Source organism: Eublepharis macularius, chromosome 2, assembly GCF_028583425.1.
Source record: "Eublepharis macularius isolate TG4126 chromosome 2, MPM_Emac_v1.0, whole genome shotgun sequence".
NCBI lineage: Eukaryota > Metazoa > Chordata > Lepidosauria > Squamata > Eublepharidae > Eublepharis > Eublepharis macularius.
In genome coordinates, this window is record NC_072791.1 from 110,758,109 (window position 1) to 110,785,794 (window position 27,686).

The 27,686-nt window shown below is 42.4% G+C and overlaps 1 protein-coding gene across 2 annotated transcripts in view; it reads right to left on the reverse strand.

Annotated features, from left to right (window-relative positions):
• Nucleotides 1–1,374: 1,374 nt before the first annotated feature.
• The window catches only part of MPPED2 (metallophosphoesterase domain containing 2), a 299,248-nt gene continuing 272,936 nt past the window's right edge, over nucleotides 1,375–27,686 (reverse strand). For both annotated transcript variants that reach the window (XM_054971985.1, XM_054971986.1), the window contains 3 exons: nucleotides 12,221–12,336; nucleotides 9,218–9,331; nucleotides 1,375–2,992 (listed from right to left, as the gene is read on the reverse strand). In XM_054971985.1, coding sequence (XP_054827960.1) covers nucleotides 2,874–2,992; nucleotides 9,218–9,331; nucleotides 12,221–12,336 — 349 coding nt within the window. In that variant the 3' untranslated portion in view covers nucleotides 1,375–2,873. The remainder of the gene's footprint in view (nucleotides 2,993–9,217; nucleotides 9,332–12,220; nucleotides 12,337–27,686) is intronic.

Consider the following 27,686-nt stretch of genomic DNA (forward strand, 5'->3'; position numbering starts at 1 on the left):
TGTTAATCAATCACTTGAAAAGACTGAGCACTGGTAGGCCCTCTTCCAGCTAGAAAGTTCTTGCATAGTCATATGGGACCTTCTCTTGTAACTTAAAGGAGGAAGAGACAAAAACAAAGTCCACTCAGGTCCTGCATGGTTTTGGGCAATGAGAAGATTGCAAGTGAGTTAAATGGACTTTGTATAAGGTTCCATGTGGGAATGGTAACAAAAATGTACATAATATAGTTGAGCTCCTACAACTAAGATAGTCTTAAACAGATACGTTCCAATTATGAAAGAGGGGGGGGGGTAGGAACGATCAGATCTTGGATTAAAATACAATTTCACCTCTTCTATTCTAGAGAATACATTTTATCATGTGGCCTTAACAAAATAAAAGATAGGGCATTTTATCTAGCCAGAATTCCAATGAATCTAAAACTGAAACAAAACAAATTCAGAACCTCCCTCTCTCCTTCCTTCCACAACAAAGCACCTCCAGTATGAAGTGATCCTGTATGAATGACTGTGTGTTAAGTTGGTTTGTGTGGTTCATTTACTGCTCACAACAAAGAAGAAGAAACAAAAGCTTAGATCCAGCAGAAGCATTTCTGCTTGTGCAAATGGAAGTTCCAGATTTTTCTGCTGATCCTTCCCTGTAGCTGGTTCCCTACAAAATGAGATCACTAAAATGGGTGGCTGTTTATGAGCCCCTAACTCTACAAGATGAATTACAACATTCATCAACATTCATCCATGCAATTTCTATCTTGATTTTTCCAAAATTCTGGATGCAAGATAGGGACTAATTCAAACAAAAAGCATTAATCCAAAACTAGAATTAAAAACCTACCACAAAATATGTTTCTATTTCAGACTATTAAAACCATCTTCATACTGCTTCAGCAGCCTTTTGAACTATAAAACTGCACAAACATTACATCAGGCTTTTGAAGATAGGAGTGTCCATAGGGAGGGCATGCCCACAGATATCTGGGCAGTGTAAAAAAGTAGCAGTATGTATATTGACAGAGGCTTTAGTCCCAAGCATGCAGGATGCAATCAGAATGGCACATGTGTAGTTTTAGAAAAAACAGACTGGATCAGCTGCTTAGCAGGGAAGGAGGAGTTTCAAATCCAGCCCCTGCTTCCCTTCTCTAACAATGGAAGGGCATGATGTTAGTATTTTAGAAAAGGACTGTGCGCAAATGTGCAGTTTTTTGAGTGGCTTACGGAGTTGTGCCTATGCTCATACAGCCTGGTTTCAACAAATAACTCAAGGTTTAGAAGACCTATTCAGAAACAGGGCACAATTTCATAAAGTTGATAAGACACTAAATTGAACAGTTTGCAACTACTGTACAGAGTAGAAAAAGACTTCCCAAACAAGTATTTAAAAATCTTGCAATTTTATTTGCATATAAAGGCCGCTAGATATATAATATCGCAATAAATTTAAAGAAACAACTGCTTTCCTAAATTCCATTAAGGTAACATAAAACAGAATAAAGCTCAATAGCATTTACAGTGGTAGAACAGAAATAACTATTTGCAACAATATTTTGTGCTAGCAAGATTGCATTTACACACAGTGCAAAATAAGGGGAAAAAGAAATGGAAAGACAATTCAAGAATATTTTAAATATAAAGGACAACAAAGCCTTATTTTAGATAGGCTTGATTGTATTCATTTGATTCTATACATGCCTGAAACCGCACCAAGATTTTAACTCAAGCTCTTGAAGGCCTTGAGTGCTTGGAAAAAACGTGTCACATCTTTCATAATTTAGATGTGCTGTACAGCATAATTTTGTAGATGCTACATTGGCACTATTAAATGCCTAGCTTAGTTATAATGCACAAAAAATACATATATATAAAAATCCATATTTAAAAGGAGTCCACATTTACATGTTTTTACTGCATGGAACACCTGCTCATTGCAGCTTTTCATCCCCGTATTTTTAAAGCTAAAATAATTTAAGAAACTCACCAATACTGTGACAATTTAGATAAGTACATATGAGATGCTGCTATCTAATTGGTCATTAAAGCAGGTGGAGACAAACTAAACCTAGAAATCTGTTTTTCCCTCACTGATTCATTACCATTAATAGATAGCACACGGATCAGTGGAAAAATGGACCACTGACCTGATCCAGCAAGCTGTTATGAGTCCAGAAGCTCTGATGGGTAGTACTGCCTTTCTGACCAAGAATGGCACCTTCCTTCATTTCCATGAGGATAACTGATCCATACGTGTGATCAGATCAACACCCATGGAGACAAATGGAGATCTCACCTTTTGCACAACAGCTCTGTGACCTCAATCCCAAGAGAGTTAGGTACAGTTAAGTCCACTGATCCATGGGCATAAGTGCATTTAACCCTGTTGGATGCCTGACATTTTGTCAGCATAAGAGTACATACAAAAATCTGGATCAGGGAGCATGCATATGAAACTAAAAACATAGGAGGGCACAGGGTGGCATTTAACACTACAATTTTTTTTTAAAAAAATCAAACAATAGCTGTGCAAATTGGGGTGTTTTTTTGTCAAACACTGCCTTTTTAAGCTTATTTAATAATATTAAAATAAGGTGTCTCACTCATTAAAAGAAAGCTTGGCTGTCCTTTTGAGAACACTAACAATTTACAATGGCAAGTTTATTAAAAAAAACATAAAACTTCATTTTACAAATTCACAATGCTTTACCAATTTCAAATGGATGCTGCATTTCCAAAAAAAGCACAACCTCTACCTTTTCTTTTTGTACCAACAATTTACAAAAAAAGCCCCACATCATTTGTAAAGAAACATGTTAAGAGACTGGATGTTTTTTAATTAGAAAAATGGCAGTTTATGGACCTTCCCCCACTGCAGTAGTGCTTCATGATCCTTGCGGGGTTGGAAGGTCAAATATAATTGGCGGGTTGGTTGGCTGAAAGCTGACTGTACATGTTGAGGCATTAATGTACGTTGTGTAACCATCTGTCATAATGCCGTAACCTGTAGGGAAAATGTGTCACACTTACTGTAATGTAAACAAACAATGCTGACCTAGTGCAGTGCCTCAGGGTGGATGCTGACAGAAGAAAAGCTTCTTGTAAGCAGGGCTTCAGAATCAAGTTCAGCAAAGCCTTTCAAAATGTTTGGAATACTCCAAAGATGCCACACTCGTTCCAGATTTAAACATGCAACACACTTTTGCTTAAATAAGAATGACCTTTTTTAAAAAATGAAGTTTTATAGTTAAAGTCTTATTTTTACAACAGAACTGAATTATAGAGAATATTCCATTTCCCATGCCTAGAATTCCTTGGTCCTTTTGTGACCTGAAATGTTTCAGGCGTAATAGTGTGAATCAGGGACAAGGCATTTACCATTGACACACTCTTTTCATGCACTCCTTATTGACTCATCCTATGCCTGCTTACTTAGAAGTAAAATGGAACTTAGTCGCAAGTAATTACATGTTACAGCCCTATTTTTCTTTCACTCAGGACCAAAAGAGATAGGATGAAGATCACAGATCTCTGCAAAAGGTAAACTCAGCAAACATGCAAGTATAGTTTTAATTAGAGCCATATAGGAAGGAGAGAAGACATTGAACCCTTCAACACACTCTTAATTTCACTGATCAAATCTAGGCACCCAGTGCTTTTATTAAAAATAAGTGAAAGTCTTTTTTTATTTAAAATATGGGAACTTGATTTTAGTCCCCAAAACAGAGCTGGAATTAAATCTCATCTTTTCTGTATGTCCCAAATCTGAATCGTAGCTACATGAGTGTACAATTTACTTTTTATAGACCAGAGATCCATCATCTTTGCCATGTTCGTTTTGGCCTTCAGTGATAAATTTCTATCTGCATCCACAGTCTCAATAATCATACAAAAATATTTATACGTATGTTGAAAAAGTGAGTCATCAAACCCATTAACAGATTTTTTGTGAAACTATTCAGAATTTTCGGTCCTTCCCTCACTTAACTTCATTTGTTGTAGCTTCTTTTTCCAGTATACATTTAAACTAATTACATCTTGTTGTTTTTGGAATGTTATAACTAGGGGTGTGCAATTTGGGATTCTGATTCAGAAAAAAGTCCCGAATTGTCCCAAATCAGAAAGATTTGGGATTCCTGAGTCAGGCCCAGCATTGCCAGACAATTTGGAAATGCCGAATCAAAGCTTTCTGAAGCAATTCAGATCACTTTGGGTCGGAAAGGGGCGCTTGGAACTTGGCTGTTCCAAGGTCACCCAGTGAGCTTCCATTATAGAAGTGAGGATTCAAACCCAGGTTTAACAGGATCCTAGTCAGACCACTATGCCATGCTGGCTCTCAAAAATGGAGTCTTTCCAGTGTGCTTTTGCTGACTTGTAATGGAGATCAGTTTGTATAATGGGTAACGGTGTGCTTTCTTCTGATTTGCAATACCTTTCTGTGAACAGAGATTTTAGCTGTTTTTAACGATACAAGCTGCTTTTATATATAGCTTCCTTCTGTTTGTGTATCATGTCTAGCTGGATTTGGACATCTGACACTAAAGAATTAAGAACAATTTAGACTAAATCATAACCCCTTATTTTAACCAGCTGCTTCTTTGTCTTGGATGAGAAACTGAATTGTGTTAGAGCTCTTGGATACTCAGTAAATACCTTTCATATTTTCAGGATGCATTACCATACTTAAACTGGATAGTGCTGTGCCTCACAGTAGTTTCTCATAATGATCTCCCATGCTAAGAGCCCTTTGCTTTCCATCAGTTCAGCACTAATGCCACTGGAAGTTTGATTATTTTCAACTTGTGGAGCATCTACTATAGAGGCAGACAATTTGCATGTTGTTGTAAAGTTTTTTTTTCCTGATGTTCATTTAGCATGGATATCTGAGCATTAATATTTATATATAACTGTTCAGTCTTTTCCTAGACACATAAGAGCACTTCTCTGGATACTGCCGTGGTTAAGACTGTGCCAGTGCCTTCATTATAATTCCTTATTCCTTATTTACACGACTTTATAACCCAGGCATAAAAATTCATTTGCATTGAAGTAATGTGAACTTTGGAAAAAAATCAACAATGCCAAGCTCACAAGCCATCTTCTCTTCTGTGATGTCCTCCAACTCTGTGAGCCTATGGAGAGCTTAATTAGAGTCAGCAGAGAAATCTCTGGGGGTGGGTGGTGGGTGGTGGGTGGGGTGAAATATAAAACATTTAAATGTGTAGTTTTTAGTCCTAGGGTCACAAAGTCTTGCTCTCTCTCTGCTAGTATTTATCTCACTAGGATGTAAAAGCCACTAAAGTTCATTAAATATTTAAAAAACTCATATACAATGCATTTTAAGTAATCTCTCTTTGCGCAGTGCCACAGCAGCTTATTGAGCTAGAAATTTTCTGCGGCTTGAAATTAACAAGAAGGCCTAGATGTTTTGAAAAGCTTCTCTGGAACATTTTACAAGCTTAAAAAAATCACAATATAAAACTTAATCCAGAAAGTGCTTTAAAATTCCCTTTCAGTGTGATTTTCTATCGCCATCTGCCTGATTATTTTGTTTATGCTATCTATGCCCTTCACTTTCTATAAAGAACATACGATAAAGCCTCTTGCTGCAGTAAAGTCACTATCAATGGGCTCTTTTATTTTATTTGTCTGGATCTAAATGGTTTGATCCTTACATTTTCATATCACACAGGCTTCTTGAACTGCCTTCAGTGGCTAGAGCAAAAGTAAAAGAAAATGGATCTAGCTATTATTTAGTGAGGACTTACATTTCAATGGGGTGGTGCTTTGAGAGCACTGGAGCTTCTGCAGACATTCAGCCAGAGGATCTGAGACCTGCAATTCCTTCCTTTGCTGAACTTTGAATGTATCAGTTCAACAATCTACAGAGCAAATGGAGTTGACCACAGAATCAGGATAAATACCACTATCCACTCTGGTGGGAGAGGAGGGGTGGGAGATGCCATCATCACTAGTAATGTAATGGTACTTCCAGTAAAAATCTGAAAGTGACATCACATTGCTCTAGGAAACACCAGAAAATATGGGTTCCTAGAGTGATGTGATATCACTCTTGAGTTCCCCTGGAAATGATGCAGTTTTTTTAAATCTTCCACCCACTGTCCAAAGCAGCAGTAGCAGGAAGTATGTGTTGCGGTCAGAACTAGGGATGTGCGGTTTGGGTTTCCGATTCAGGAAAAATACCTGAATCGGACCTGATTAGCAAAGATTCGGAATTTCCGAAACGGTCCCAGCATGCTGGGTCTGTTTTGGAAACCCCAAATCAAAGATTCCCGAAGCTATTTGTATAGCTTTGGGAAGGTTCAGGTCAAGGAGTTTAAATGCCCGTTTCTGTGCCACTGTGCAGTGGCACAGAAAGGGGCATTTAAACCCCTGAATTAGCTGCTCGTCAGGGGCTTCCGCACCCTGGGCTTACCGCACCCTGGGCTTACCGCACCCGGTGTGAGCCACTGGGCTTACCACACCCAGTGCGATAGGGGCAAGGGAATCTCCCCGCCCCTCTTGCACCGGATGCAGCAGCCTGGCAGCACCCGCTCTTCCGATGCAAGAGGGATGGGAGAATCTCCCCGTCCCTCTAGCACTGGATGCAGCAGCCCGGCGATGCCTGCTCTCCTGATGCAAGAGGGATGGGAGAATCTCCCTGCCTCTCTCACACCGGGTGCAACAGCCTGGCAGCGCCCGCTCTCCCGAGGCAAGACGGACAGGAGAATCTCCCTGCCCCTCTTGCACCAGGAGTAGCAGCCCGGCAGAGCCCGCTCTCCCAATGCAAGAGGGATGGGGAGATTCTCTTGCCCCTCTTGCATCAAGTGAAGAGAATGGTGAGGAAGTAGGCTTAAGCCTGCAGCCAGCCGCCAGGCGCTCCATTAACCCGCTGCTGACGGGGCCAGGGAGTTCCCTGGACGCATCAGCAGCGGGGGAAGGCAGCGCCGCTGACCCGATGCCAGGAAGATGGAGAGACTCCCCATCTCCCTGGCATTGGGTGAAGTAGAGGCAGTGGCGGGGAGGGGGGGCTAGTTTAAACTGGCCGCCCCACTCACTGACCTGATGCCAGGGAGACAGAGAACTCCCCCACCTCCCCCCCATTGGGTTCAGAGGAAGCTGCAGGATGGGGAAGCTTCAAAGTGCTCTGAATCTTTTTGGAGCATTTCGAAGCAGAGCCAAGAAGCAATTTCTGAAGCGGCTTGCCACTTTGGAAATTGCTTCTTTCCAACTCTTTCCCCCATTTCGTAAATTATGAAGCGGGAAAACTGAATCTTTTTTTGCTGCACACCCCTAGTCAGAACATCTCCCACCACAGTGGGAGACTTGGCTACCCTACAGCTCTGCACAACCTGAGTGGCTGCATGAACCTCCTCATGCCACATTGCTTTAGCTTTCAGACAGAATTTCTCCCACTCTAATATATATGATATCCATTTATGGAAAGGGCCTTTTTGAAATATTCTTGTCTGGACTGTATATAAATACTAGGAAAATAGCAGAGAGCTAGAGCCTTTGAATCCCTCCCAAGTCTATGGTTTTAATAATTGCCTAAGATTTCCCTCATGATTACTGGTTTCGTCTCTCACTTTTTTTTTTATTAAAGAGCCTTACATACTGCCTTTCCATTGCAACTCAAAGCAGTTTACAATAATATTAAATACAAAGCTTTAGGTAAGTAGCTTATAGGTCTAAAATAGAACAAAGATATAAAGAGGTTCCTACTCCAGATATAAGGAGGGTGGATAACCACAAGTGTAGGATGACAACAAATCAATAAACAATCCGAAAACTTAGGAGATAAGTGGAAATGTAATCAATATATAAGGAAAAAGAGATATTTGTCAATTTCAACAAGAAATGGCAAATACAATAAACATACAATAATTATCAAGTAATACAAAAAAAAATGTTAGAAAGACATCCACAGGTAAGTAAACAGTATACATGGTGCGGCAGGAACTCCAATCAGGAAGACATCCGTGCAGTAGGCTTCCAAACTGTCAAACAAGCAGCTAAGTACTATATATTCATATTCATGTCTTGTAAGTCATAAGTCTTTTTATTTTCTTGCAGGTGTATCGATGGTATCCGGATGCCAACAGACTAAGTCCACCGGACAAACAATACACAGTAAACAACTTATAGCACCATCAAATTAAAGAATCTTGGCATCCTCATGTTTGTCGGGTGGTCTTAGTTTTTGCCCCGGAAGAGATTGTTACAATGAAACATTGGGTTAACAGCTGGCCCTGTATGTTGGGCGACACGGGAATGTCTGTTGGCGGTCCGATACCATCGATACCACCTGCAAGAAAATAAAAAGACTTATGACTTACAGGACATGAATATAAAGTACTTACTTGTTCGTTTGACATTTTGGAAGCTTAGCGCATGGATCTCTTCCTGATTGGAGTTCCTGACGCACCATGTATACTGTTTACTTACCTGTGGATGTCTTCCTAACAAAAATTGTTTTCTGTTACTTGATAATTATTGTATGTTTATTGTATTGGTAATTTCTTACTGAAATTGACGAGTATCTCTTTTTCCTTATATATTGATTACATTTCCACTTGTCTCCTAAGTTTTTGGTCTAAAACAGAATAGCAGGATTTGAATCCAGTGATACTTTAGAGACCAACAAGATTTTCAGGGTATAAGCTCTGACTCTCAAAAGCTTATACACCCTGAAGATCTTGTTGATCTCTAAGGTGCCACTGGACTCAAATCTTGCTATTAAATACAAATGCCATAAAAGCTATTTACCACAGAACGTAACTTTAAAACCATACAGAGGAACTTAAAACATTCGCAATATGGTGTTTCTGATGTATATGTAGTATGATGTATATGTTATGGTCAGTACCGAATGATCACACTGCTGATTCAACCTTTCTGTGACAGACCTCTGACTCTGCCCTCATGCTATTTCTGTGAGTACCTTGTTCCCCAGGAAAAGCATTTGGGGAGGGGACACTTTGGGCTACAGCAAAAGGGGGAAGGTGGAGAGTCATACTACACTGATGGAAATCCTTCTCGCAGTGGAGATTTTTGAGGAATCCAAATAATAAAGACTTTTGATTAAACATTGCATTTCCTGTATTTAAACTGAGTAAGTTTATACTTGTATTTGGTATTTGTTTGAAACCAAATTCTTCTGTCACAAAATACTAGAGATTTTATATTCTGGCATTTTTAAAATGAACACAGCAAGTTTATTTCTTACCTTCATGGATTCCTCCAAAGACATGGAGTTTGGGTCTTACACGCCTTTGTACTGTGTTTAACAATTCCACACAGCCAACTCTCTGCAGTTCCTTTGGAACCCAGTCTCGAAAACCTAAAAGCAAAATGTAATTAATACTCTTAATTTTCTCTATTCAGGTAAGATTTCATGTAGACTTTCAGGAAGCCATAATTCACTGAAGGTTTATTGCATTATCTGTTATCCTAACATCTCCATTAAGGCATACAATGGTTTTTAAGAAACTTTTCATTGTCATTTTGTCTCTCCTAAGTTCCTGGAGATTTTTTTCCTTTGAAGTGTGTCCCCCTCCTTCCTAATTAATGTTTTTTTCTCCATTTGATTTATTAAACTATAGATATAGATTATTCTGTATTACCTGAGGTTCTGTGATATTTATTCCTGGCAGTGGCATCTCCTCCCCCCACCCCTTTTTTCCATAATGGGATTTGCCAAGCTGGTCTTGATTGCTAATCATAGTTATGCCACCACACACTGGCTGGGCTCAGCCTTGGCACGTTTGCTAAATTTTCAAAACACCAAACACAACAAGACACACATTGAACTGGTTCACGTAATCTGTTTCTCGTGTTACAGTTTTTTTGGGAAAATACTAGCATTATATTTAGCCACACAATTTAAGGTCCCATTCTTAGGAATCATTTAAATCCATGATTCATCATAGAATTTAAAGATACAACCCTAAAGTCTGGTAACACTTGTTGGTATCCTAGTCAAGCACGAATAGTTACATTTAATTCATTTAACTATAGGATGTTAGTAAAAACTAAAGCTTCATATCTTGAAGGGTACTAGCAAAATATATATAAGAAAGTACAATGTCATTTGGGTCAGAACGCTGTGTTATGCATTCAGCCACTGGATAATGATCTGAATGGTATTTTAAAATGAGCAAGGATCTGTGAGAAACTGATGAATTCCCTCATGGGCCAATGTTTTCTCCTCCAGGTTTTTCAACTTTGCATTGCTGTCATTGCTGCCTTTCTCCCTGACACTCTCTCCCTCCCAGTGTCCTCTCTCCCCACATCTACCTGCTTCCTGTTTGTTGGAGCTCTTTTCCCTCCACACCTTCCTGCTGCTGCCTCCTTCCCCTTACCTGCTGCGTCCTCTACTGCTGCATTTCTCTGCTTTCCCTTCTGCTCTCCCTTTCCTTCTTTGCTTTCTTGCTATCACCATCTTCTCCTCTTCCAAGGCTACCTGCCCACCTGTCAGCCCAAATACCACCAGCATTCAGTACCCACCTTTAAAAAGAAAAGTCTTCTGTAGCTGTACCTGACCCTGGCCGTTTCCACACGGCTTACCTTTGCTCATAATGACCTGGAACATCGTGCAAAAAACGCAGAAGATCACGTTTTCTCACGCGAGATTTGCGCGACGTCGTGCAAATCTCGCATGAGAAAACGCAATATTCCGCGTTTTTTGCACGATATTCCAGGTTGTTACGAGAAAAGGAAAGCCGTGTGGAAATGGCCCGCATTGTGTGCGAATTTTTTTGTAGGCCTCCTGAGGTTCAGGTTCAGCATTAGATAATTCATGAGCTCCACTGCCTAGTCCTGTGACAATGTCAGTGACTTGAACCTGGAGGGCTCAGAGGAACAGCCTGAGGAATGAGAGCCAGGGAACCAGGATGACCAGCAGGGTCTAGGAGAACCTGTAACTGCAGATGCACCTTTCAACCAAGCACCAGCAGCTCTAAAAGCCACCCTGTTTGAGCCTGCAAGGGAGCCCTTGAGGCTAGCTCCTGAGATAACCACCTGCTGGGCAACCCCCCAAAACCTCCTCCCACTCTGAGTGAAAGGCCCAGGCTGAGGAGACGTGCCAGAGTAGCTGTGTACAGCTTCCCTGTAGATCGAGAGCAGAACACTGAGAGTGGTCATTCCTCTCAGAATCCTGGCCAGAACCCAGCTCAGCCTCCTGAGCTCCAATCCCTGCCAGTAGATGCAACTGAGCCAATTACTTCTCAGCCTATTTAGGCTGAGGCTTGAGAGGGCTGCATTGCTGGCTTAACGGGTTTACTAGGTGCAAGCCCTGTGCTTCAAGCTCCAACGCCAGCTGCTTTGTGCTTCTGAGGCTAAAGGGCCAAGCAACAGACTGATTCCCAAGGAGTCAGCCAAACAGGATGACAGATATATGATGATGAAATTATCATAGAAAGCACAGGGGGCCTGGTTCTGTGTAAGGCAGCTTCATACATACATACATACATACATACATACATACATACATACATACATACATACATACATACATACACAATCTCTTGCAAGTCTGAATCTTCATACTCCTAAAATAACTTGTGGTGTGTATCCTTTAAATATTTTAACAGCAGTGTGCGAGAGCCCGTTTCATAGTTTTATCCAACATTTCTGCTCTAGCATTTAAAGACTCATTACCACATCAATGAGTCCAACTGTATGGGAACCTCCCTCACAGACATCACCCCCAATCCCAACTGGGTGATGAATGAAAGGCAGAACTGGTCCCCCTACAGGTGCTGGTCTGTACAGCAGCATTATAGAATGAATTTATGGGGAACCAGCTCCCAGGATGCATAACATAAGAGGATACATAATAGATTATGGAACCTTCCAGCAACTGAATCTGTGGGACATCTCAAGCACATGGGTCTTCCTGTGGCTCTCTTTCCTATTAGTGCTGGGCTTCAGAATCCAGGAAAAAGTGATCTGCATTTCTGTACCACCAGAAGAGTCCAAACAGGACCTCCTAAAGAGTCCTGTACTGTTAGAAATGGAAAGAATGGATGCTGTAAATATGTTTTAGTGAGCAATAGTGAGTCCAGTGGACTGACTCTATAGAACTGAAAGGCAACCATATTTCTCACTCACATAAACACATCTTTGATTATACTTGTACCAAGTGCCCCTTGAAGACTAAACTAATATGCTTACCGAGAATGCTCTTAGCTAAAGATACCTGGACAGTATCAGCTTTTTTATCACTTACCAAGAGGAGGTCCATGGGTCATTAATATATCAATGCCTTCAGGAATAAGGTTCCATTTGTCCAGCAAAGATTGACCTCTGGGTAAGTTAAAGCCCCATCCATTAAACCATGGTGTCCTTTGGAGGAAGAACAAGATAAACTGTGTCATTATGAGACACTACTTTTCACATTTGTGCAGCAGTGCAAATTCTCTGTAGCTAGTGCTCCTTCAAGATCATGTACAAAGAAACAGATTATAATGAAATAGGTTTAACTCACTGTCACATAGATCCTACACAACTAGCCTCAGTATCCAAGACACTGAGAGATGGAATGTTAAACAAGATTTTTGTCATACAGCATAGATTTAAGATGCAGAAAAGCTATTATTTGCTATATTAATTACACACATGATAATTACAGGATTGATTCTTTTGGAGAATTACTACTCCATCGGGCTCACATTGTTGCCAAAGGTTATGCTTTGGGCTAAAAGTGTGTCCTGAAATGCCTCTTCTCATGCTGACAGAAATGGTTTCATTTTTTTGCCATGGCAGATATTGGAATATATACAAAAAAACCCCTACACTTCTATTATGTATAGGGAATTCTGGTGCTAGAGGAGGCAATGTCAACATTGAATTGGCAACCTCTGTTTGTGCAAGTCTTTATTTAAAAGATTTATATCCCTCTTTTCCACCGTATGGATCTTCAAGACATTGTTGCAACCACTAGTAGCTGTGCAAGCAACTTTTTGCCATGAACTATGAACTGCCATCAACTATGTACGTAAGCAGAATTGTTGATTGTCAAACAGATTATTGCCATCCTATTTTCCCATTTGGAAGGCATTGTGTCACTTGATGTAATACATGGGTGTTGTCACTGAGATCTGGAAGAGAGTCTGGAGCCATGAGGATTCCTCCCAGTATCATTATTTCAGATCCCCTCCAAGGGCCATCAAGGCAATGTGGTTGAGAATGCCAAGCGACAAGTGCTCATCTGCATTACGGTCTTTAGGGTATTGTGTTTTTACAGCACTCAGGACAGCCATTGTTCTTTGTGTCAACATTAACCTTTCCTTTGCATCAGCTCTTCATTTCTGTGCAGAATGCCTGTTCGTTCACTCCAGATTCCTTTACCTGGTAAACATGTTCTGCAAGGTACAATAGGCACCTCCTATTTTTAGTGCAGCACGAGATGATCATGCTGGATGACACATCAACAAAAGAGAGGGGAACCCTGCATTGCACTGCATCTTCACACATGCCAGTTTCAGACCCACCTCCTAATTAAAAAACAAAGTCACTGGCCTGTGAAAAACAGGCTAGCTAGTTTCCCACCATTTATTAAGGTTTCCTCATTCTTTCATTACTTCTGTTAGTGACTATAACATCAAAACATACAATGATATGAAGTCCTATGACGACAAAAATTACAAATTCCCTTGACATCTGTATCACCGAAGTGCAATTCTGTGTGAAAGTGGCATAGGGTATGTGTGTGGAATCTTTCTGCAAATGCACACAGACACAATAGTATTGTAAAAAAAGACGAACCCCATCCTGTTCTTCAGTAAAGGTGTCAATTTTTTTCTATTCAGCCTTTGACTGCCAAGTTGGTGTGTTAAGCATTTCCATTACTGGTTGGATTTGTAGAGGTCAATTTCTTTTGTTAGTATTCATATTATAGGTGCTTTACTGTTCTTTTGTAAGCCCTTCTGAGTTGGCAGGACACTAAAAATGAGAGAGTACAAAATAGCCCTTTCCATCCACCCTACTAATTTCACCTTGTATGTCTGCTTACCCTACGGCTAGCATTTTAAATTTCTCTACAACAGAAACACTGCCCCTAAAATCCCAGTGGTTGATAAAAACTAGGTTTATGATCTAAGCTGTGGAGAACTAGTAAGAATCTCCATTTATTCCATGCTTCACACAGAGACTAGCCTGCTGTATAACATACTGAGTGTAATGATAAACCTCTTCATTGATCCAGCTGAGCTGTTATCATAAAGTAGCAAAGGCAAGTAGTAGTACTTAGACATGGAGGAGCTGCCATCTGACCTGCTAACTTTTAATAATACATTTCTCCCTCTTCTGCTTGTTTTGACTTCTTGTTTGTTACCTGCTGTCCTCTCCACTACCGCTTTCTCTACACTTCTGATTTCTCAGAAGCTGTCATATACTGAATAAGAGCACTGGTCTATCTAGCCTAGGACCGTCCTTTCTGATTGGCAGAAGCTCTTCATAGCTCTAAGGAAAACATTTCTCAGATTTGTTACTAGAGCTCCTTTTACAGCAAATGCCAGAGATTAAACTGGCACATTTTGAGAGCAAAGCATTTGCTGTAGCACTTGGCTGTAGCCCTTCTGTTGCATTCTAAAAGCCTGTTGTGCTTAAAGGTTCCATATGGCTTGTAGGCTACATGTGGGAAGAGTGAGGAGGAGCTAGACCTACTACTCAGCAACTTCATAAGATTTCTTACCCCATCAGAAGCACTTACAGAGCACACCAGCCATTTCTAGGCAATAGCATACCTCAAACTTGAAATTGAAATATATAAACTTTCCTCCTACGGTTGGTCTTCTTTGTTGTTCCTATCCGCTATGGGTGGGAAAATTAGGGATGAATGAAAATTACGAGATAACTGCAAAAGAAGTCCTGTACAGATGTGTCCTTGACAATGGCTGAATGACTTCTACATACACCCTCTCTCTACTTTCTGCATATATGTGTGTGTTTAATCATCTGAAGCCAACTAAGCAATAGTTTACAGTACTAATTTATGGACATATACATTGTCCTATGAACTTTGAAGTGTGAATATTGCTGGGATGTCAAACTGAATGGAGTTTGAACTGTGTTAGAAGTAGAGTCTGTCATGTCCCTGACCAGTCCAAGACACATACAATTCAGCATTTCAACAACAAAAGTCATATAAGAATGAGATAGGTGTGTTATGTAGTATGTACTTACTAACAAGAGTGGTAAACTCAGCAGCAACCACATCACAAAGATAACATAAAAAATAGCACACTCAGAATGACCCTTGGGTTATGAAACTATTCACATTCACCATTTTTATGGTAATTGTCAGTAACACAAAGCTCATTTCTTTTAACATACATTCTTTTTTCTTTAAAAAAACAAAAATATTTAGACTTCTGAAGAAATGCAGTTCTTTCCCCTTAATACAATGAACAAATAGCTTGGGGACTAAATTTTCAAATAGTATTCCTTCTATTGCCTCTATCTACCTCAAATCCATCTCAAAGGGAAACACTCTCAAGTAATAACAGTAATAAAAGCCTTTTTTTATTTTGGTCAGCACTCAAAGTCAAACACACAAACATCCATGATTACTAGGGAGGGTGATCATTCCATTTGCACAACAAAATTACAGGACAGAGCATTAAATATGCATTCTCAGAATTGTTCAATTATAGGACTGCCCTATAAATATGGCCTGAGAGTATCTATTTTAGTTTTACATTTGGGAATTAATAACAGGGAATGTCCTGAACTGAATGAACTGAAAAGAGAACAGGCGACCTTTTGCAACATAAAGAAGAACCTTTCAATAAAACACACGCAGTGCTAATATTTGCATGTATCTGTGCCCTTTCTCCATTTAATGAAGTGAATGGAAAGAGCAAGTAAGACAGAAAACTGTTGTAAAGGTTGAGCACATAAAAAAAGGTGAAAGCTTAAGATGCATTGAATGGAGGCCTTTAATTTAAAAAAAAACACCTTTCTGTATCTAAAAGAAATTGAGAGATGCTTCTAATATTGAGGTTTAACCACAAAGCTTCAGCTGAATCTATTCAAACACCATACTCTTGTGAATATCCTCTTGTTCATTTAAAAGGGATGATGATTAAGGGTGTACACTCAGAAAATTTGTTTCAGTTTTGAATCTGAGGTTTCCAAACAAACTATGAACTGTTACTGCTTTTTCCAGGTGGAGTATTGCCAGTTCTGATCTAACCCATTTGTGTTTTTTTCATTATTCTGAGTTTTGGCCCCTTTCTTTGCAATGAGACCTTTGAGGCTCTTTGGGGCAGCTGTTTTCATAGTTAATGGTACCAAAATTGCACAGTCCTCCATCTAAACCATCAACCTAGTGAGTTTGAGCACACAGAACAATGAGGTTCAGTATTTATGGACCCTGAAGAATGCTTGGGGAAAGCAGCAAGGCATGTTGGCTGTGCACGCATGCGCATGCACACACTTCTCTTTTTAAGGGGGAGGTAGGGAAATGAGGCTCTGGGGTAATTATTTTTGCTCTTAACCAAAAATGGCATCGACCATTAGTTCCCCTCCCTCTAAACCATTGATCCACCGAGTTTTTCCTCAGTCATACTACATGCGCACGCACACACACACGAGTGTGCCCACCCAACAATGGACCCTGAAGGTGAGTGTCAGCAGGTGAACACTGTGGCAAGAAATTGGCTGGCAATGTGGTAGTGGGTGGTGGCAATAGCATTAAAAACAATCCAGCTTTATGTTTTCACTTTTTTCTGTTTCTAAGTGATGATAGTGCCAATAAATTACTCTTTGCGTCCTCCTGTTTTTGCCATGTTTCCTTGTGCTTTGCAGTTTCCCATGATGATGGGTAAATCCTTCCTTTTGATGCTCAGTATTCTGCTGCAAAGTGGGGTGTTCTTGCATTAATCACTGCCACTCTCCATTGCCCATGTGCAGGCAGGCAGGCAGCATGATTGTCTGAATCCACCTGCCCGCCTAAACAGAACTTGCTTTTTTCCGTAAGTTTTCCTTTTGCTGTGGGCAAACAGGATTGTTTTCAAAAGGGCAGAGTAGGCCTTAAATGTGGTGAACAACTAAGAAATCCCAGTTTGGGGGACCATCTACATTCAGATATAGCAATAAATCTGCATTTCATGTTTGAATGCAGCTTGATATGTTATATATACCTGAGTTTCATCTTTAGTATCTCCAATTAAAAATCTTAGAGAAAACGGTTATCAAAGACATCTAGCAGCCATCTCCAATTAGAAGACATAGAATCATATATCTATTTCTGAAATGGTCCCAATTGTATGGATTCTATCTTCTGAGGATCAAGTCCACTTAAGAACAAACCATGGGCTTCTACAACCTCGAGGAATCCTCCAAGGTTGCAGACACATACATGGGGGAGGTGGGGTTAGTAACCTTAAACAAGAGCATACCCTGTGTGTACATGCAACTTACCTCTGAAGCACAAAAACCACATAGTGGGGCAGCTCAATGAGGCTCAAGTGGAAGAGATTATGCCTAGGCCTGGAGAAATACCAGGATGCCACTGGAATGGTAGGGTGTGCTCTGCTCCCCCTCCCCTCATTGCCCTGCAATAGATGGAGGAAGCCAGTAGGTGGAGAAGGCCCCCTGCTCCAGGCCAGGGCAGCAGCACCTGGTCAGTGCTGTGGCAACCTGAGTCCTGCCACACCTGGCCAGCACTGTGGTAAACATAGCATGACAGCGCTGATCTGGTGCAGTAGGAGTGTGAGGCAAAAAAAATAAGGACAGAGGCCCAGTGGCAACAAAACAAGGAAAGAGGAAAGGTTGGGCAGGATGGTTCAAATTTCCTCTCTGCTGTGGAGGCTTATTGACTTTGGGCCATTCACATACTCTCAGCCAAACCTGACTCTAAGGGTTGTTATGAAGATAATAAGATGGCAAAAAGAATGATTTAAGCTGCTTTGGGTCCCCACTGTTGACATAGTGAGCCAAGAAGCATGTCTATGTCTTGCTGTTTGTATCTGTCATTTCACTACTGATGTAAAAGATCTATTTGACAGGTCCTTGGATGATGCAAGAGCAGAGAAACAACCTACGTCACCTCACCTGATGTGCTGTGATTGGACAGTGGGGGGGGTGCTGTGGGAGGATATAAGCTAGCAGTGTCTTGTGCTGGAGTGGAGCTCGTTCCATTAGGTGCTTGGCGAAGCACTTTGACACTGAGAACAAGATTCTGTATATAAGTCACTGTAAATAAACTGTACATACACTTGAATGCTATAAGTGTGTGGAAGCCTTATTTATAGCTCAGCTACAGTTCAAACCACGCTGCGCCAACCACGCTGCGCCAACAGGGTTATGGGCCCAGAACCACGTGGCAGGTGTTGCAGGTTCGAGGAACTATGAGCCATGAAGTCCTGTGTGGCTTGGAGCTGGAGGCTGTGGACGGTGAAGTCCAGGAGTGACTGTTCTGTGTTGGTGAGGAGTGCCCGGCAAGCTGTCCTCGCAGGGAAGCAGTGCGGAGGAGGAGAAGGAATATATTCTCCCGGGGCCAGTCCAGATAACAGAGATGGCTCAAGTCCAAACAGCCCTGCTGGTGGAGAAACTCACGGGTAAGAATTATCAGGTGTGGTCCCTCCGCATGCAGCATTATTTGAAGAGGGAAGGTCTTTGGGTCTGTGTTGACAACCCTCCAGATGACCCCACGCTGGCAGAGGAGACAAGAGATGAGAGAGCGCTGGCTGCAATCGTGTTGAGTATAGCCAACTGCCAGCTAAACTATATAGCACACGAAACCACAGCTCAAGCGGCTTGGAAGGCGCTCAAGGCTGTGCACCTGCGAGATTCGGCAGGAGTCCTGATAGCCTTGATGAGAGCCCTGTACTGGAGGGTTCAGCAGCCTGGAGAACCAGTGCAAGACCACACAGCCGCATTGACGCAGAGCTTCAGGGACCTGGAGCTACGAGGGAAGATTTTCTCTGAACAAGACCGTGTGTATATTTTGCTCTCTAGCCTTGCACCATATTACAAGGTTCTTCTAACTACACTAGAGATGGTGAAAACTGATTATTTAACTTGGAGTTATGTTATAGCAAAGTTGCTGGACACAGAGAAGAGGCAAAGAGACAAGCCGTTATCTGCATCTGGGCATGCAGCCAAGCCTACAGCGTGTTCTGAGGGGGCCGACAGCAAGCTTCAAACAGACTACAGGCAAGCTGTACAGTCGTCTCCAGTCGTGTTGGCAACAAGGAAATGTTGGACCTGTGGAAGCGAATCCTATTTCCTCAGAGAATGCCCACATCGAAGGAAAGGAAGAAAGCCGGTAGCCAGCAACAGCCGGAGTGAAGCCAGGAGTGGTGAAGCAAGGCTTGTGGTGTCTGCTGTTACCGGGGAGTCCTGGGTCTTGGACTCGGGAGCTTTGCAAATAATTTGTCGGGAGGAATCCGTGTTGAAGGAAGCCCACAAGTCATCATTGCCTCACGTCAGGCTAGCTAACGGAAGGTGTGCCAAGGTGACTTGCCAGGGGCAGCTAACTTTTTCTTCCCTAGGTTATACCTTCAGAGACGTTTTATGTGTGCCTTCATTAGAAAGCAACCTGTTAAGTGTGTGTGCTCTAACAAAAGCAGGGTTTAACGTTTCTTTTTCCCAGAATGGGTGTACAATCTCTAAAGGGGGAAAGAATCTGCTGCAAGGTAAATTGCATAACAATGTATATTCAGTTGAGAATGGCCAGGCAGAAGCACAAGTTGTGTCCAACAGGTGTGACCATGAGGGGTGTGTGCATCTTTTACATCGTCGGCTTGGGCACATTGGGTTTGAAGCATTGAGAAAAACATTGGCTCTGTTACCAGGGGAGAGTGTGAAACCGTGTAAGCATTTTCTAGACGGTCAGGTCTGCAAACAAGTGAAAAGTCATGCTTATCCTGTGGCTAAGTCAAGTAGCCGGGTGTCAAACAAGCCCTTAGAGTTGGTCCATATGTATCTGATAGGGCCATATCCTCAGAGTCATTCAGGAAAACATTTTGCTTTGCTTATCTGTGATGATAAAAGTCATTTTCTCTGGGCATATGTGCTGACGCACAAATCAGACACGTTTCAAACAGTAAAATACTGGTGCAAAAGAGCTGAATTACAGCTGGGTGAAAAAGTACGTGCCATTCAAACTGACATGGGTGGAGAGTTCCAAACGTCTGACCGGAAGGTTTGCTTCAGCAGGTCCGCTAGCTTTAATGAAAACAGCAGTTGGGCAAGACTCCATGGTTTGGAGGAGCACTCACAAGTGTTTTTGCCTCTAACAGAGCACAAAGAGGCTCAAAGTGGCACAAGTCAGCCACAGAGTGTGATTTCTGAACAAGAGGTTAAAAAGGAGGTAAAGTCTCCTGGAGCTCAGTCTCAGAGTCCTGGTGTTCGAGTTCCAAGGGTGTCAGAACGCTCCACAAAAGGAGTGCCTCCTATGAGATATGGCTTTGAGCCAAATCAGCCACAAGTGAATTTTTAATGGGTACCAGAGCCGGCTGACTTTCAAGAGGTTTTGCGGCTTGATGGGTCTGAGAGAGAGGCTTGGTTTGCTGCTATGCAACAGGAATATGAGTCTCTCACAAATCATCAAGTATTTTCTCTATCTGACATGCCAGAGGGGAAGAGCCCAGTGGGCTGCAAATGGTTGTATAAAGTTAAATACAGTCCTAATGGAGAGTTTAAGCACAAGGCTCGCCTTGTGGCCAAGGAATACTCTCAAATACAAGGGCAGGATTATGATCTGGTGTTTTCTCCAACCATGAGGGGGGAAACCTTTAGAGCAGCTCTTTGCAAAGCAAGTGCAGAGGATTTGTCTGTCTTTCATTTCAACATTGAAACTGCCTTTCTGCATGCAGACTTGGAGGAAGAAGTCTACATGGAACAGATTCCAGGGTTTGAATCTAAGCAACAAAGTCTTGTATTCAAGTTGCATAAGTCCATTTATGGGTTAAAACAGGCAGCACGGTGCTGGAATTTGTGTCTATCAAAAGCACTGGCTAGCCTTGGATTTAAGCAGGCAAAGGCTGATCCATGTTTATATACAAAGGAGAATGGTGGTAAACAGTGTTACCTGCTTTGCTATGTGGATGACCTCTGTTTTCTGTGTGGGTCACCTGAGGAATTGGCTGAATTCCAGCAAGCCATAACCAGAGTATTTAAAACCAGGTTTTTGGGATCTATTTCAAACTACCTAGGTATGCAAATTACCAAAAACAGCTCAGGGTGTTTTGAGCTGAGTCAGAGCAATAAAGTGAAGCAATTGCTGAAGCAGTATGGGATGGCAGAGGCATGAGAAGTGCAAACCCCCATGTCTGCTGGGTGTCTCAAGGAGCCAAGAAACACTCCTTTAGAAAACAAAACTAAGTACCAGTCTCTAGTTGGGTCACTGCTGTACTTGTCCTGCTGAAGCCGCCCTGATCTGGGCTATGTGGTGCAGTGGCTGTGTAGGCAGTGTACAGATCCTTGTGAAAGAGACTGGCAGGCAGCAAAAAGGGTGCTGTGCTATCTGAAGGGTACTTCAGACTATAAGCTTGTGTTGGATACTACAAAAGGTACTGAAGTGTTAGCCTTTAGTGATGCATCCTGGGGAGATGATGAGGGGAGATCTACCTCTGGTTATCTTATCCAAGTTCTGGGAGCACTGGGGTTCTGGAAGTCTCACAGGCAAATGTTAGTCGCAACTAGTTCGTGTGAAGCCGAATATGCCTCGCTAAGCGACTGTGTATTACAACTGGAGTGGGTAATAAAGTTGTTGGAAGATCTTAATATGCAGTGTCCATTACCAGTGGAAATAAAATGTGACCGTTCTGCTGCAGAGCAATTGGCACAGTACCAAAGCATCCGTGCCAGGAGCAAACATATTGTGATCCGTTATCAAAATGTGCGTGATGCTGTTCACAGAGGTATGATATGTTTGTCTCATTGTAAATCAAATGAGAATGTTGCAGATTTGTTAACCAAAAGACAAAGCCAGGAAATGTTGGTTAAATGCAGAGAAGTGTTGGGTATACATGCCTCTTGTCTCAAGGAGGAGTGTTGACATAGTGAGCCAAGAAGCATGTCTATGTCTTGCTGTTTGTATCTGTCATGCCACTACTGATGTAAAAGATCTATTTGACAGGTCCTTGGATGATGCAAGAGCAGAGAAACAACCTACGACACCTCACCAGATGTGTTATGATTGGACACTGGGGGGTTCTGTGGGAGGATATAAGCCAGCAGTGTCTTGTGCTGGAGTGGAGCTTGTTCCATTAGGTGCTTGGCGAAGCACTTTGACACTGAGAACAAGATTCTGTATATAAGTCACTGTAAATAAACTGTACATACACTTGAATGCTATAAGTGTGTGGAAGCCTTATTTATAGCTCAGCTACAGTTCAAACCACGCTGCGCCAACACCCACTGTAGAGAAAGGCAGTATATAAATGAAGAAATATAGGTAAAGATGGGGGCAGATCAAAAGTTGTGAGCATATGGATGCTGCCAGGGAAAGGGAAACAGGATGGGGAAGGGGATACAAAAGAAGTGAAGTAACCCCACAAGTCCTTGCAGGTTCTCCACCATACCAATGGGCCTGGCACAGCCAGCACCATGCAACTGGGCCATAGGAGAGAGGCTGCTGGGGGGGAGGGGAAAAGATGAAGATGAGAGGAAGCCAAGAGTGGGTCGGAAGGAGAGAAGGAAGCAGGAAGAGGCACTATGGGAGGCAGGGAAGGGAAAGAAGACATGATGGGGGGAAGGGAAAATAAGATGTCCCCCAGCAAGTCCTTGTGGTTCCCCACTTGTTCTATTAGACAGACCAATAGTTTGATGAAATATAAGGAAATTCCTATAATACTTTTACAAGATCAGCTACTATTACTATTTATTTTGTATACCAATAAGAGAGATTTTTATCTATTAACCACATTTGTATTCCACATTTTTTCCATACAGCTCAGGGATACATACAAGTTTATCCCATCATCTATTCCCAACATAGCTATGAGGTAAGCTGGCTAAAGTTTAGTAATTGGCCCACAACTGAGCTTCACAGCCAGAATAGGATATGATAGGATAGCAGTCATTCATTTAACTGAAGGTCAGCAGGTCACAAAGCAAGTACACATAACTTCACTGTATAGTCCCCTTTGCACCCAGTTTATTACTATGTGACAGGAGTTATGGTAATAGGCTTGAAAAAATATTTTTTATTGTAAATACTTAAGCAGTGATAATTTCAACATTCATTGTTAAAGAAATGTTTCTTACAATCACTGAAAAAAGAAACATGCTGAGTCTACTGTTTTATAGTGTCTTCCTCATGGTTTTTTTCTGCTAATGATAATAAAGGCCTGCATTTCTCACCCCTGCCCTGATGCAAATGAATATCAAAGCAGATACAGAATTTGGCCTGCTAGTGCCACAATATTGTGTGCAACATTAATCATCTGTCAGTTAAGCTCACTGGTTCAATTCAGATCCATTGAGCTAATATCAGTGGATCTCCTCCTTGGGGGTCTCAGCAACAAAAATCCCTGGCAAACTGGCAGGGCTAACTGTTGACATGTTCCCTAACTCGTATAAGTGCCAAAAGACAACTCAGCTAAGCAGAAGTACTTGGATTGAACAGAATTTAGATCAATTCAAATCTAAAAGCTATGAAGTTCAACTGAATTCAGTGGGAAAACAAGATCACCTGTATCAGTTGTTCATGAAGTCTTCTGTGCAGACACACATGGGACTGCACATGCACAGGCTTGCCAATCGGTAGGTTCTGTAGCTAAAATTCCTCTGGGGGCATCTGTTCCTTCCCAGAGCGCAAGCACAGCTTATTTCCCATTGAAACAGCTCACTCTCTGGGAGGAGTGATGCCTCTGAAGTTCAGTTTCTCTTTAGATGCTGGGCCCTTCAGGTAAGAAGTGAAGAGCACACAGTGGGGAAGGAGGGAGGGTAAGTGTGCCTGCACAGAAGACCTCAACAAACAACAGCTACAGGTAAGTGCAACCCTGTTTTAATTTTCGGTCTTCTGTGCAGTCCCATGTGGGAGATTAACAAGCTACTTACTCATGGAGGAGGGGTGCGCTCTTCATGAGAACAGTGTTTACAGGACTACTGACGGGAACAAAATCAACACAAAATTAGAGTCAGGCCGGCTGGAAAGCTGAATGGATTATTTGTACTATACATTTATCTTATTTTTTATCTTCTCTTCTTGGATTGATTAAATTAGTAGTCTGCTCTCCTCGCGAATGGGATAACATCAGAATTAATTTACATTAATTTTTTTCATTAAACCATAATAAATAAACAGTCATAAAAACAATTTTAGATGGTGGCCCATTTTTCCCCAGCCCCAGTAAAACATTTCCATGGAGTGGAAGGTGAAGAACAGCAGCTGTCCCACCAACAGATAACCAGGATGGGGGATTCACTAGCCACTCCCCAGCAGGAAACCGGAAGGAAGCTCATCCATAGCTCAGCCTCAGCCATATACCTGGCAGAACATCTCTGTCTTACAGGCATGGTGAAACAATAGTATATCTTGTTGAGCCCGGGGCTTCAGCAGATAGAGTTCCACCAGGCTGGTGACAGCACCAAAAAGGCCTTAGCTCTGGTCGAGGCCAAGTGAGCCTTCCTGGGGTCAGGGACCACTAGCAGGTTTTTATTGGCTGATCGAAGCACCCTCTGGTGCTTGGAACTCTGCTAAAAACTATCAGCTACAAGCTGTGGGCAACCTTTGTTGATGGAGAGAGAGCTAACAAAACTTATAGCTCTTCGTAAAACGCTATTATTAAAAAAAGAGAGATTTCTCCAAACCCAAATCTTCCCCCTCATCTTTCTTCTAGACTAAGAAGAATCTGGAATAAAACCCCAGTTTGGGTTTGGACATGGGTACCTGTTGTATTACTCCCTTTTCTAGTGGACAACTCTTTAGTCAGCTCAGGTAACATATCTCAAGTAGATTTTCAAGGAAGACTCAGACATGGGGAACTGTTAAACTCAATTTTATAATCGTTCCTGATAGCTTCTTGAGCCTTGTAGCTCTTTCTGCTCTGGTCTTAGGAGTGAAGCTCTGGCAGTGTTTGCACAAGCTAACATTATAACCCTCTCCCAAGCAGATGAGGCAGAGAGAGTGCCTGTCCATTTTAGTCATTTTTGTATTGCACTGAGTACGTTTTAAATAATCTTTTTCAGCCATTCTGACCCTCTCTCTCCTTTCATCCAAGTAAAGAACGAAATCGATAGAAGATCACTGAGAAGAACCTCTCCTACTTGTGACAAAAGAAAAACTGAGGGTCAGGGACATTGCTACTCCCAGAGAGTGGGCTGTTTTGGAGGGAAAGAAGCTGCGCCTGTGCTCTGGGAAGGAGCAGATGTTCCCTAGAGAAATTTTAGCTTCAGAATCTACCGATTAGCAGGCCTGTGCATGTGCAGTCCCACTGCACAGAAGACTGAAAACGAACCAAATGCTCTTTAATGCAAGACCTTCAACTTAACTGGGTGGTATACATAGCTGCTCATTAATGGTGACTAGAAGATGTCACCAAAGGTCCATTTTCCTTCATATTCTCTTGCCAGGGTCATGCATTGTTGATGTTTTGTTTATTTCCTTTGGTGCGGGGGGGGGATTTTCAGGATTCTAAAGAAAAGGTCAAAGATGGGAACTTTGTACTTGGAACAGAAGGCAACAATGTTCATGATGTGTGGTGGTGCACTCTTGAATTGGTTCCCGAAAAGGCTCCTGATACATTCATGTAGAAAAAATTTATCCCTGGAAAACATTATGCTACTGTGTTTAAGAAGTTGTAAACAGTTGTCATTCTGAAGTTTAAGGAATTGTTTTTAAATGCTGTTTTATCTGACTATCTTAATATTTTACCATCTATTTCAAGGGTTGCATATTATTTTATATACTTTAATCTAGCTTGCTTCTCTGATGATTTTTATTACATTTATATTTTATGTCTTCTGATACCTAAAGGAGCAAATTTTGAAAGCGCGGATGAACTGAGACTATAAACAGTTTCAGATGTTGCTAAAAGTGACTTGTGCTACATGTATTTAAACTTCACTGCTCTTTCCATTAAACTAACTTGGGGATGCCAGGCCCAGCTTAACGACCAGTAGAAGACGGACAGCAGGGTGGCGGCGGCCATTTTTAAAATTTTATTTTTCCCTAAGAGCTGCTGTGAGCGGCAATGGGAAATGCCAGCTAGGGGTAGGTGATTCCATGCCACCACCAAGGGGTTGCGACTAGAGATGGGCACGATCCGCATTACGATCGAAAAAAACCTATGATAATGGTGATCACGCGATCGTGACCTGGCGGATCGTGATCGTCCACGGCCAACGATCCAGTGATCAGGAGGGGCCCGGATCAGGGCGATCGGGCTCGGATCAGGAAGCCAGATACTCAGGCACCAGCAATCTATTCCCCTGGCAATGGAGCCAGGGGAATGCCTGAGCTCTGTTTGCCCTCCTTCTGTCACCCTGGAAACCCAAATGGAAGCCCAGCTTTCCTTGATCAGCAGGGCTTCCTTCCAACCACAGAGCAGCAAAGCAGTCACCAGTTGTGAGAAGACACCCAGGGGAGGGAGGGGTGGAGGGGGTGTTCTGTAGCCATGGGCACTCCAGTCTCATCCCTGCAAACCCTGATAGGCAGCTCTGACGGCCAAACACAGACCTCCTGCGTTGCCGCCGTCATCACCCACCGTTCTTTTCTCGCCAGCGTGCACCTCTTTGGCCTGGTGGGCGTGCACATGGGGGGTGCCGCCGTCGAGCGACCAGACCCCCTGCCCCCTGAGGGGAGGCGGCTTTGTTGCCGTCTCCCTGTGCCTGCCGGTTGCCGTCATCACCCACCGTTCTTTTCTCGCCAGTGCGCTCCTCTTCGGCCTGGCAGGCGGGCACATGGAGGGGGGTGCTGCCAGCGAGTGGCCAGACCCCCCCGCCTCCCCGTGCCTGCCAGGCCCGGTGGCCGCCGTCCACACCCACATTCCTTTCTTGCCTGGAATACCAGCACACTCCAGTTCGGCCTGGCAGGTGGGCACATGGAGGGTGCTGCCGGCGAGTGGCCAGACCCCCTGCCCCCTGAGGGGAGGCGGCTCGTTGCCGTCTCCCTGTGCCCGCCGGGCCCAGTGGCCGCTGCCACCACCCAGCTTCCCACACAGCTGGGAATAGCAGCGCACCCCGCTTTGGCCTCCACAATCCACGGATCGGGAATGGGAGATGATCGGTGTGGATCGTTAATTTGGGATCGTCGCCAGCACTGATCCACGATCAGCTTGATCGTTAATTTTTTTGGGATTGTGCCCACCTCTATTGGCGACCCTAAACTAATTGCTTTCCCATAGTTTATGTAGCCCTTTAACCAAGAAATTGCTACTAACTGAAATGTTCATGAAATACTGGGGAAGGAAGCAAGAATAAAGTATAAGATTTAATATTCTAAATGATACTTTTTAAAAAGTAAAAATCATTTTTTGGGTGTCAGGTAGTATTGTATATATGTCTGCCTCGCTTCTACCATTTCCCAACGTGTTTCTTAGGAAGAAGGGAAGAAAATGAAATTCCTTCCACAGATTGAAATTAACACTGGATAAAAACTGTAATTTGCCATTACTTGTCCAGAAAGAATAACAAAAATCCACCCAATCTGAGGTTGCCTAGTCCCTAATTATATTGTGAACTAGTTAATGAGGCTGTTATATATTTTAATATTGCAAAATTATGAAAATTTAAAC